This window comes from Trichoplax adhaerens, genomic scaffold (genome assembly GCF_000150275.1).
Source record: "Trichoplax adhaerens TRIADscaffold_35 genomic scaffold, whole genome shotgun sequence".
Lineage (NCBI taxonomy): Eukaryota > Metazoa > Placozoa > Uniplacotomia > Trichoplacea > Trichoplacidae > Trichoplax > Trichoplax adhaerens.
The window spans coordinates 363,060-375,802 of record NW_002060975.1 but is presented as its reverse complement, the minus strand read 5'-3'; the positions used below and the strand labels follow the sequence as shown (position 1 = coordinate 375,802).

General features: G+C 35.9%; 2 protein-coding genes across 2 annotated transcripts; one reads left to right on the top strand and one right to left on the bottom strand.

The window, feature by feature from the left end:
• Positions 1-3,279: 3,279 nt before the first annotated feature.
• TRIADDRAFT_38513 (expressed hypothetical protein) lies at positions 3,280-5,550 on the bottom strand (the record flags this gene model as incomplete). Its single annotated transcript, XM_002118015.1, has 3 exons — positions 3,280-3,864; positions 4,032-4,138; positions 5,489-5,550. The coding sequence occupies 3 exons, from the start codon at positions 5,548-5,550 to the stop codon at positions 3,728-3,730; spliced, it is 306 nt and encodes a 101-aa protein (XP_002118051.1). The 3' UTR covers positions 3,280-3,727.
• A 653-nt stretch (positions 5,551-6,203) lies between these two features.
• Positions 6,204-10,622, top strand: TRIADDRAFT_33482 (uncharacterized protein; the record flags this gene model as incomplete). The annotated part of the gene is made up of 10 exons (XM_002118040.1): positions 6,204-6,247; positions 7,674-7,761; positions 8,272-8,338; positions 9,678-9,730; positions 9,811-9,837; positions 9,993-10,064; positions 10,156-10,216; positions 10,314-10,356; positions 10,428-10,457; positions 10,556-10,622. 10 exons carry the CDS (start codon positions 6,204-6,206, stop codon positions 10,620-10,622), a joined length of 552 nt encoding a protein of 183 aa, XP_002118076.1.
• Positions 10,623-12,743: the final 2,121 nt, after the last annotated feature.

Sequence of the window (12,743 nt, the reverse complement as noted above, 5' to 3'; positions counted from 1 at the left end):
GGTGAATAGATGCGAGCGTACTCTAGGGATTATGAAGCTTACTGTCGAGTCAGTGTTCAAGACGCGTCATACCCATCAAGGTATGACAAAAAAAACACCGCTATGCGTCACGGCCGTCATGACACAGGTGAAGCATTGTCAACTCCCCCTCGACCAGAGTACCGAGGCCGGCTGGAAGGAAGAGGGTGAAGCGCATAACTACGTCACAGTTGTACCGAGCAGTAGAGTAGAGTACTGTACAGCTGTGTGCTATGAAGTTTTTTTCCTCTCCACATCGATATATGCATAACAGTTTCCGCCCTATTAATAATCGACAGTGCTGTCATGAATTTCATCGTTTGAACCACTTGACAAGTCAAATGAACATGTCTAAGGTTCTTTTAGCAGTAGGAAAATGACCAAACTTGACATAACGCTTGTTCAACAAATCCAACATGAGATACAGTAGCAATGACAGCAATGATGGAAAAGTTTTTAATTTACGACAGTGGTCGTTTTTAGGAGTCGTTCTGTATGCATAAGTAGCTTAGCATCGATTAGCATACAGTCTACTGTACGGGTTCCAGTAATATTCAAACATGGCTTATTTTTACACCGCTGAAAAGGGAGATGATCGTGAAATGTTGCCTACATAAGACTTGTTCACGGATGATGGAAAAGTTTCTAATTTACGACAGTGGTCGTTTTTAGGAGTCGTTCTGTATGCATAAGTAGCTTAGCATCGATTAGCATACAGTCTACTGTACGGGTTCCAGTAATATTCAAACATGGCTTATTTTTACACCGCTGAAAAGGGAGATGATCGTGAAATGTTGCCTACATAAGACTTGTTCACGGATGATGGAAAAGTTTCTAATTTACGACAGTGGTCGTTTTTAGGAGTCGTTCTGTATGCATAAGTAGCTTAGCATCGATTAGCATACAGCCTACTGTACGGGTTCTAGTAATATTCAAACATGGCTTATTTTTACGCCGCTGTATAGGGAAATGATCGTGAAATGTTGCCTACATAAGACTTGTTCACGGATGACTCCAATATATTTAGCTTTTATTCAGCCGATAACGGAATACTATCAATTGATGATCGGATCTGTTGAACAGCAATTGTTGATGTTGCAATGTCATTAGTGCAGGGATTCAGTATGCAAACTGTGGAAGTGTCCAGTAAATATCATACTACTGTATATATATAAGATCGTTCATACTGTGTACATATAAAGTACAGCGAATCTCGTCACCGGTGCGATATTATAGTGTACAGTATACCGTTGATGTTGTGCTAAAACACAATCACGTACTGTAGACTGTACTATACAGTACTGTACGTGTAGAGCAGTATCCAGCACAGTAGGCAACACTTTTAGTCTACTGTACAACAAGTACTACATTGTGGCATGCTAAAATAGGCACTGTCACCATACACTGGACACATTGATGCACGTTCAAGTATTTGCTAAATTAATTATCGTTAACCATAGCCTACAACTCGGTCGACGAGATCATGACTAGTTTTGACTATCTTAGCAATATCGATCATACTAGATTACTAGATACAGTAAGTAACGTCATCACATCGAGCATGATGATGCAGTCAACATTTAGGCCGGCGGTCAGCAAGGATGAAGAACGGTCAAGGTAGGTGTAGTAGTACAGTGCTAGCGCTGTCTATCAATGATACAAGATCGTATCGATTTGGCAAATACGAGAATATCCATCCATAGTGAATTTTCGACGCGATCATTCAAGTACAGCACAATACTGCAAACAAAATTAGGAAATGATTGATTGCATGATACTTACATATCGCAGTTTTGTTGATATACGCACAAGGCCCAATGAGGTACTGTCAATCCAGTCCGTATCGTTCAACTAAATCGACATAAGTGCTCTTCAATTTGTCGGGAATTCAGTAAACTATACACAGTGAATGATCCAAGTTGGCTTTATCTCCTTCGTTGTTGATGATTTAGTGAAGGCAGAAGAATCAAGTCAAGGGAAGGGCTGCAATATTGTACACGACTACACGACTGCCAAGTTGTAACGGTGATGCGAAGGATAAGCGAACTTCATAAATGACCTTTAGTTTACCGTCCTCACTTTGAATATACTGTACTCGCACAGCAAACTGTACTGTGCTGCTGTACTGGTATCCATTACTGTACAGTACAGTGTACTGTACAGTTTGCACTGCATTGTGGGCTGAGGCGATACGAAACACAGCAACACTGTTTCATTTTGCTTTTACAGTACATACTCTACAGTCTACAGTAAAGCCTTTGCCAACTGCATACAGTACTGTGCTTGTGTACCATACAAAGCGGTATAGTGTTTTGTTCAATCCAAGATCAGACGCTCAAACGCCATGTTCAGTACTGTACTGTAGACTGCTCACTAGTGCTCAGTATGCACTGTGCAACATACGGTAGTACTGCTGAGTGCTGACTGTACAGTAGGCCCAGCCATAATAACCCCGATTACTCAGATACTCAGCGTACTGTACAGTACAGTACTGTACTGTACAGTGTACAGTGTACAATACAGCCCTGTACTACTCTACTGTACTGTACACTGTACACCACGGTAGATCAAGTACGGGCTACAAGCTTGACCTTGCTTATTTGTAAGGACCTTGAAGAGGAAATCGGTTTCCTCTTCACAAGTCTCTGCTTTAGCACTTGGATACTGTGCAATGTACATCATGTACATTGTACAGTCGGTATCATGTGGACTGTAGGTGTTGGTGCTAGTGTAATGTATACATACTGTAGAAAGTATACAATATAACTGTACTAAGTTGATCATTCAAAAAAAATACGGACAAGCACAACATTAATGACATCGGTCAATGGTTAACCACTCCAACTTATCACATATACAGTAAATTGGTTGCACAATGCATACGCTCTCAAGTGTGCAAAATATGAATACTACAGTAGATAATATAATATTGAAACTAATTGTACAACACCACTAGAACGGCAGTCATTTGCAGTGCAGATGACACACGTGTAGTAAGCTGGATATTGATTGATTGATTGATTAGCTATGTACGAGTATATCCTCGGAACTTGAAGTGAATTTTTTCCTTCCTTCAAAAGAATGTTAAAGTATTGTATATCATTTTTTTTTAGTGATGACAGGACTACAACGAATGCATTTGTCATACCTTACATCTGCTATGAAGGAATGATCAACGAACGCTAATGAATTCATAAAATGAAAGGAACTATTTACGCCATATTAATCAATCACATTAATCATTAACGATGTCATTTTCAACGCTTGCTCAATTTTTAATATTCACTCTTTTGTATTCGGATCATATACATCAAGTTATTGATAAACGATACATGGATAATTTATGTACAATAAAATTAGAAACAACGCAGAACAATTTTAACATAACATCATGCATAGTCTTTGTGGTCGAAAAGAGAGACTAGTACGTTCAGTAAATGGAACGATTAAAATTCGTCAATTTTTTTACAGCTCTATCGTTGTTATATCGTTATTGTAGGCAAACAGACCATCATTTTTAAGTCAGCAATAATGAAATATACCTTGATCGCTGCATGTACTATATACTGTAACGTAGTTGATACGACATTAACAAATAAGGTTGCAGCAAATCGCTAGCATAGATATGCGTAAATAATGAGAATTCGATTTTGGTAACTCAATCAATTGCTGTATTAAGTAGGAAAAATTATAAATTAACCCATTGGGATTACGCTCCTTTCGGTATGACAAAAGATAAGGTATCTCCAATCGCTCCCCAACTTTGACGATTTCGCTGAAATTCAACATTCCAAATGATGAACGCTATCAGAAAGATGATAGTTCCGATAGCTGACCTAATAACATCTGTAAATATAATAATTAAATTAAATTATAGTCTATGATTTATTAAGTTTCAATAAACTAGAATGTCCCTTAAGTGCAGACTCAGTAGCAGTAGGATTCAAATTTATTGCGTTAACTATGAAGCAAAGCTATTTAGAAATATGCCGGTTTTGTTGTAGTCAGCTTACACTTTTTAATTTCGGCTTGGCCTTGGAAAGGTGGTGTTGTAAAAGCATATTTATAAAACCATACAATATTAATTACCCATGCAAATGGTAGAAACAAGAATCCAACCCTATAATGTAATCACGATAACAAGAACAAGAAGGCAGAAAACAATGTAGACAAAAAGTGAAGATAAGTCATTCAAATCGTTATTGATTCTTGACAACATGAGCAAGGCATTATCACAATTTATGAAAAATAGCGATCAAAGTATAATCATTATCTAGATGAATGACTATGGTATCTGTTCTTTTATTCTTAAGTATGCGTAGGAAAACTCATATATTAATTCTTCCAGTGACTCGAAGTAAAGAAGTGATTGCCAAAATAGAGCAATTAATTTATGTATACTTTAGCAGCAAAGGCGTTCAATAATGTAAACTAAAACTCAGTTGAATTTTAGCCTATGTTACACTCTGTGCATATGTAGTTATAGTAACGTTCTTCGTTGCAGCCAGAGGATGAAATACCATACTACGTATATTCCATGGAAAAGTTTAGCGTTGTAAGAGACATTTTTATGTGCCCAGTCAACTCATACTAGACTAATAACAGTATTTAACTACGTTTCACCCGACTTTGGAAAGGGATTACATTCCTAAAAGTCGATTCTTACATCCGAAACTGCTGCACAACATTGCAAGTAGTTGCCATTAATCTTCTAAGTAACTGTACATCTATATAGTATACGCGTACTGTATACAGTAGATGATTACGTCCAGTAAACTACTGACACATATAATGTAAAGTACACCATACATTAGAGTACCGTAAGTACATCCTTACTGCACAGTAAGTACTACTTACGTTTACGGTTTGCCTACGTACGCGTATGATGCAACTTATCTGCAAGATCAATTTTGATAAAATCTAGTGTAATCATCATCTACGTAAATCGAGAATTTAATTCCAGTACTGTCGTTACTGCCATACTGATCGCTAAGCGTAGACTAAAAAGCTTCCCTTTAAGCTTTAACGTATATGTCTACAATATATCATCACTTGCACAGCTTCAAACGTAAACACAAAGTACGTCATTGAACAGTTAATAATTACATACAACATACTGTATAACATAATCATATAGTGGCCGAAGTGCATAACATCTTTCGCAACTACTGTACCATTGGATAACGCATCCGTCTGGAATTCTATACACTACCTTACCTTACAGTAATAGTATATCTAACTATACCCTACACTTGTTAATGCACTTTTACAAACAGTGTCCAAAGATTGGCTTTTACAATATATAATAATTCTATTGTATAATCACGAAATTCATCTTGTGTACCGGTTATCAACGAATCCTAACTACCGTAGTATTCTTATTTACTCCGACAGCATACTACCATCGATGATGCAAGACAGCAACACAGTTAATGCTTGAACCTATAGCATTTTAAACTTTAACGAAAACGGATTGGTATATAGTCTACAGACGTTGACTTTTTCTTCATCAGTAGTTTTTTCCAGATTCATGATTAGTTTTGAATTCCTTCACCGCGGATCACTCGTCCAGTTTTCTGAACTCATCCAAGTAGTGACGTACTTTTACTGCAGTCGCTCGCTCAATGATAGTGTACAGTACAGTACAGTACTGTGAGTGTACACCATTACTACTGTACTCAGTGTACAGTACAGTATGTTAATCATGCGCAAACAGTACAGTACAGTACAATCGCGATGACTACAATAGTCTACAGTGCACAGTACTGTACTGTAAGTACTGTACACTGTACGGTAGTGCAGTGACTTAACAGTATTGGATTTGGAGTCCAATTTTTCACAGTTATGAGTCAGCCATAGAGACCATAAAGGTATTGAACCGAACCTTTCTCAGGTCTAGACTCAGCCATGTCAGCGAATACAGTGTACAGTGTACAGTGTACTGTACCAAAGCAGTATCTTTCACTTTACTTTCTACTGTTCAGTACAGTAGTGGTAACAGTGGAGTCCAGTAACAGTCATGGTATAGCATTTCAGTACAAAAAGCTGTAAAGATTGTCACTTTACCGCTGCTTTTCGATCTTCTCCAACGCGACGGGTCGCGTAGATGGTGTGTGAATCGTCATCGTGCCGTTTTTCATAGACAGTTTTGAAAGCCTTTGCTGATTCACTGAACTTTCAAAGACATGGCGGAGTATTTAGCTTCCATCTTTGGCACAGAAAAGGACAAGTAAGCAGATGTATAGATAGAGGGAAAATAGTAGGCGTAAATTCAAGAAAATGGCATTTAAATACAATCTGATGGGCTAAATTTGACTCCCAATACCATCGGAATGGTAGAGGAGATTCGTACAGGACATAGTTGAGAAATTTCCTTGACCATTTTAAAATCCTTAATTTTGCGTTGTTGTGAAGTTTTACTATGAATACATTGGCCTTCGAAAGTAGATATCACTGGTATAAAGTGGAAATTGACAATTGATTCTGTATCACTTCCAAGCTTTCAAAGTTAAACGATGAAGATAGCGTAATTGACTCCCAACAGCAGTCATCAATCACATTCATCGAGGATACTATTTTTTCGAGTCTAATAAACACAGGCAGTAGTGTCAGCGGATTGCTATACAAACCACGTTAAAGGACGATCACAGTGAAACTCATTCTGATGTAGATGCTTGAGTAATAATGAAGATCGGGCAGGTAGTGATGAGAAAGCTTCTCAGCATGTACAGTTGTACTCTGTACAGTACTCAAATGGCCAGCGAACTTTTGAGAAGTCGTGTAGGTGTAATTTAGACAGTCGATTCGTCTTGATAGGAGACAATAGATTGTTAAACTGGCATCATCAAGAAATGGTGTAACTTGACGGAATAAGTAGCAAAAGTAATTTCTTACTGTCTCCACATCTTACTTCTTTTCGCTCCTTTTCGCTAATAGTTGTACACGTATACGATCAATTACACGCGTCTATATATATATATACTGTACACGTACACACTAAAACATTTGTGAAATTGGTAGGCTCAAAATGTATCATCTGAATGATCGTACATGCGATTTATATCATATCAATGAATTAGAGACGAATAGATAGATATACGGCTATGCAAGCGTACTTAATCTTAGGGTCTCAGCTGAAATATTCTAAAATTTAGCATAAGCGTAAGCGTGAGCGTACGCATTCCAAGCGGATCCATTATCTTATTCCAGAATTTCATCCGTGTATCCTCTTGCCTGAGCAACTGTTGATTAGCTGCTTCGCTATTCTAACACAATACCATGTACAGTAATGTAAATTAGGATTTAGATAAGCTAATGATCCTTGAAATGAAGATAGTGTACATTAGTAAGCAGAGTTCGAAGCCAGTTTACTAGTTAAGCTTATATAGTATTGACAGTATAGTGGTTTCAAATTTCATCTTTAATCGTCTACACTATATATGTCATACCTACAGTAGTAGATTTACTGCAGTATTATTTTTACACCCAGGCGATGCAGTATACACTTGATAGTTTAGTAGGCATCAAACAGTTGTGATGATAGATGCATTGCAAGTACGAGATAATGCTTATAGTAAAATACAGTATTTTTCTGTACTCGTATGTCTTAACTTAAAATGGTACTATCCATCTTATGCTTTTTCACTTTATTTTAGAGTAAATTGCTCGTTCTATTTTAAAATTGGTGCCTGTCGCCACGGAGAAAGATGCTCAAGACTTCATAATAAACCTACGTTTAGTCAGGTAAAAAATATAACTTTCAGTATCTGTTTTATCATCTATCAAACTTAATACTGTATTATGCTGTAATGATGAACTCGGTTAAATTTATCTTAGAAATATGTGCTCGTCTTACTATTAGCTAATCCAGTTGAAATTAGCCATCTTGCGATAGTACCAAAGTGTATCGTTTATTTATACTTACCTTCGCGAGAGTGAAGGCAGAACACTCCTACGCTTAAAAATTATAGTTCGTTTGTAATACTATTTTACGATATCAACATTATAAATTAAAGTTAAATTTAAGCAACTTATTGAAGTAGTTGCTATTTAGCCAATTCAAATTGTATTTACTCTATACGGTGATGTAGCACGTATTAAGGTATATAGTTAATGCATCAAAAATTAAAATTCGTGATATAAAGTTGCCATTGCAGCGTACAGGCTGTGCTACAGTAATAACATGTAACCATTGTAGCTTATCGTTAATATCTTTCCTTCCTATTTGTAATGCCTTTTCTCAATTGATTTTAGACAATTGTTATGCAAAATATCTTTCAAAATCCACAACATACCGTTCAGTTAGCGGATGGCTCGTACAGTAAGTCTACCATCACTTGTGGGTAATAGACGACCCTCTTTGCTATGCTTGATATATCGTGATATCGTTACGTTCGAAATCGTCTACATCAGTATCATAAATACGTTATTTCGCGTTATTTTTGTACACACTTGGATTCTGTAAACATTAAAATTTCAATAATTTTGCTATATGTCCTATAACAGATAGGGGAAAGTCCAAAATATCTTTCTCTAGGTTCTATTACTATTTTTCTTCATATTACGCTCGAAAGCTATGGGTCAAAGTGAAATTATATTTAGACTAAGAATGCAATCTGCCGTACTGCCAGAGTGTAACTATACGCATATTTGATGTCAATTTCGACACTAACTTCCCTTGTTCTTTCTTTAGCTACCCATCACTTAAACCTGCTTATTTTACAGCTTATACATGTTTAGACGAAGCTAAAGACGATTATTTGCGTGATTGTTATAATAGTAACTAAGAATCGAATCAATATATAATCTATATATACTAATAAAATTTAACTTTGAGGGTTGTAGCTAACTTTCCTAAAACACGCAAAGCACGTAAGAAAAACGTGGTTTCGCCTTATTGAACGTGTTGCAGTCTTATTTTTGCCTTCATGATTTATACTCTTATCAGATGCAGCATCGCTTGTTATGAAATAGGATTGCAATTTCATAAATTGTTAACGAATTTTTACATTATAGTTTATGAAATAATTCGTAAATTAGTATCATTGATAGGTTAATGGTACTTGCACACTCAGTGATATCACCACATTTGACGTTGTTAAGTTAATAGCGAACGGTTACTGTTTGTCTAATAAGCAAGATACTGTATATTAATTATACAAGATTACATGATCAGGTAATTTAGTGCGGTAATTGTATTACCTTTCATTATGCCAAATACACGCTTTACGTTTGAGTAATTCATTTTCAAGAGTTTTAATCTTTAGATTAATCCAGTAGAGAAAATTGTTAAGGTATTATTATGCATTTGAAACTCATATTAGCACAGTTGACGGTAAACATTTGAGACAGATATTACTTCCTTGACTGCAGATTATTTATTTCTAGTTTATTGTATTATACCAAGAGCACTATAGATCTCTGCTTATCTTTCGTCGGCTTCTATCAACTACAAATTCGTGAACTATATTTGTATTCTTCGTATCCAATGACGCCTTATAGTTGTAAACATGCAATCCATTTCTGGAATTATTATTCATTAAGTCTGTTGCGATTTCACAAGGCGGACTGTCCTATGGCACTGTTGACCGATTACAATTACCAGCTCGTGCGATTAGTCAAATGTTTAGCACTGATTATTTTATATGTTCCTTTAACAGAGTCGAATATGTCAGATGAAGATGCTCAAAAGCATTTCGATCATTATTATGAGGTGAGTAAAGACGTTAACAATGTTTACTATGTCGTGATGGAAATAAACAAGTTCTATCTCCTTGCCTTCAAAATGTTTAGGATATTTTCGTCGAACTGGAAGAAAAGGTCAGAGTAAAATACTTGTTGTTGCATTACGTTACGTTCAGATAGCAAACTTATCTGTTACGACAGTATTATGCAGCTATGATTTAACCCTTTGTCTGACATCCGGAATTAAGATCTAAAATTCGCTTGTAATTTGATTTAAATACGATATTTAGTATGGAGAAATCGAAGAAATGAACGTCTGTGACAATCTTGGAGACCATCTTGTTGGAAATGTATACGTTAAGGTAGGTCTTTCTAGAGTACTGTATCTACTTGATTGAAACTGATTGTAGCATTGTGATGTCGCCTCAAGACCTCTTCTAAACTTTTTTATAGTTTCGATCTGAAGAACATGCGAGCGCAGCTGTCAATAGTTTGAACAATCGATGGTTCAATGGTGGGTTTCTTTAATTCACTAAATTTGAAATAGCAACAATTTTAATTTAATTGCATAAGCAGTAAATGTTCGTGATTTATGTGCATATATCTACCAGGTAATCCTATCTTTGCTGAGCTATCACCAGTAACGGATTTCAGGTATTATTGTTCACTGAGTGATTTTATATTTGATTCATTCTCACCGAGATGATACATGTTTAATCTTTCAGGGAAGCCTGTTGTAGACAATATGAGATGGGGTAAATTGTCATTTGCGTTACATGATGTAAATGCCGTCGATCCAAAAATCTGCCGAGCATAATATAGTATCCATTTTTTTGTTGTTACATTTTCGTAGGGAATGTACTCGTGGGGGATTCTGTAATTTTATGCATTTAAAGCCGATATCGCGTAGTTTAAGGTAAATACGATCTGCAATCGTCAACATTCTATATATACAGTACGTACTAATATATTTTTGAACGTAAGTTTTGGCACAATCTAATGCAATTTCTGATGTTTTAGAAAAAAATTGTATGGCCATAGACATATCACCAGGTATAATTGATATAGCCTTCGAATTGTTTTTAATTGGCTTTAAAAATTTGAGACCTACTATATAATAATCCTTTTCCGGAATATTGTTTGCTATACTCATGCAGCATAAAATACTATAAGACTTCTTTACTTATAAGATGATACTTCTTGTAATTGCAGTTCACGATCGCCGACCCATCTTAAAAATGCAAGAGAAGAAGATAGAGATGTCCCGGTAGATCGTGACCGAGAAAGAAATAGGGATCGCGATAGGGACAGACATCGTCGTCGCGAAAGAGATAGAGACTACGAATAGAGTACATTCCCCTGATAAGTTGTTAATTTAAATGTGCTATAATTGTAGATTAGTGATGGTACGGTTAGAATCCTTACAAGTTGGAGTTACTGCTAACTATACATAATGAATCCCGCAGATGTGCTATGTCATATAGCGAATGCGTCATGAAGAGCTTATATTCAATGTACAGTGTAAGCAAAGTTCGCGTTTTGTTGTCTATGACCCGAATAACAAAGCAATTTAGCCCAATAGCTAGCTGTAAATGCATAAAATATTTAGTAATGCGTTTTACGATAAAGTATGAAGCATTAACTGCTTGCCTGCAACCTATTGCCTTCCTACCTAAAACTGTATCTTGCCAATACATTTTAACTTTTCGTACGCATATGGCGAACTTTTGCATCAAGATGCAATATGCTACATTGCACATTCAATATGTATTCACGGTATCGTTGTGTTTACTATACTCCATCTATTGATTGCTGTATATCGTAAATTGTTCAACTTGATTTAGTTCGTTGTCCTTATAGTTTGAGGAGAACTCATACTGGCGGTATTCGTAGTTCATGATTCCAATTTGGTGTATTGTTCGTGACTGACCGGTAAGGTATATAGTATACTAGTATACTGTATGTGTTGTAGACGTAGTTACTAATTGATCTCATTTTATAGATAACCTCAAATCATTATGAATAAATATGCTTTCAACCTATGTGCAACTGTCTACATATTACATAGTAGAAGACTATTAAGGAATAATACGTAGAGTGATAATTGTGCCTTAGTAGCTATTTTATAAAATAGTACGACACCTAGCGAATATCTGTCATCTTTTACGATACAATATCTATAGTATGGTTTATATGTTTATACCCTTTACTCAGTCGCTGCAAGACCTTAATTGCCGTTCGTCGTATGTATCTTTACTTTCATAATATTTTTGATATATATCCGCTTAAGAAAAGATGAATTCCTTAAAGTGCTGCATACTTGTCTACTTGAACTGTGAACAATGCGATGCTTAATGTATTCTGCATCATATTTCAGTTAACAGGGTAACCTTTTGTATTCTTATAGACCCTATTAATACTCGTATTAGCACTATATTACATGTCGGTAAGCATGATATATAGGACCTATCTAGTGAAATTGATTGACTGGCTGAAATTCACAGATAGATGACTTAAAAAGGCGAAGGGTTTATCGTATTGGTCAATTTATAGTCCGGTAGACTTGCACATTTATTATCTTTACAAATTGTTAGACCAACTCAAAGTATTTCGGAGAAAATAAAACGATGAATAAAAAATTACAACATTAACAACTGAGCTATGGCACTGTAGCACATTATCGAGTGTCTAATTGCCGTCCTAGCAATAAACTGTGGCTTAAATAGTTAATCATTTTATTCTATTAATGAAATAAGCAATAACGTGCATGGTAACACCACATACAGAAGATACTAAATTTTCAAGCGAAGACGCCCGAAATCAAAAGTATCAGTAAAGAATGCAGGATTCGAGCACTCTGTAAAATCCATGTGCTCGTAGTTTGCGTTGCATATTCGTGTACTATCGATGATAGCCACAGCCAGTCAATTATCTTCAGTATAAGTTATTTACAACGATGTATCATCCAATTTATTAGCTTTTAAATGTTTAATTTCAGGGAAGATTTGGAGGTGTTTTGACTTGCATTTGTCTTGACATCG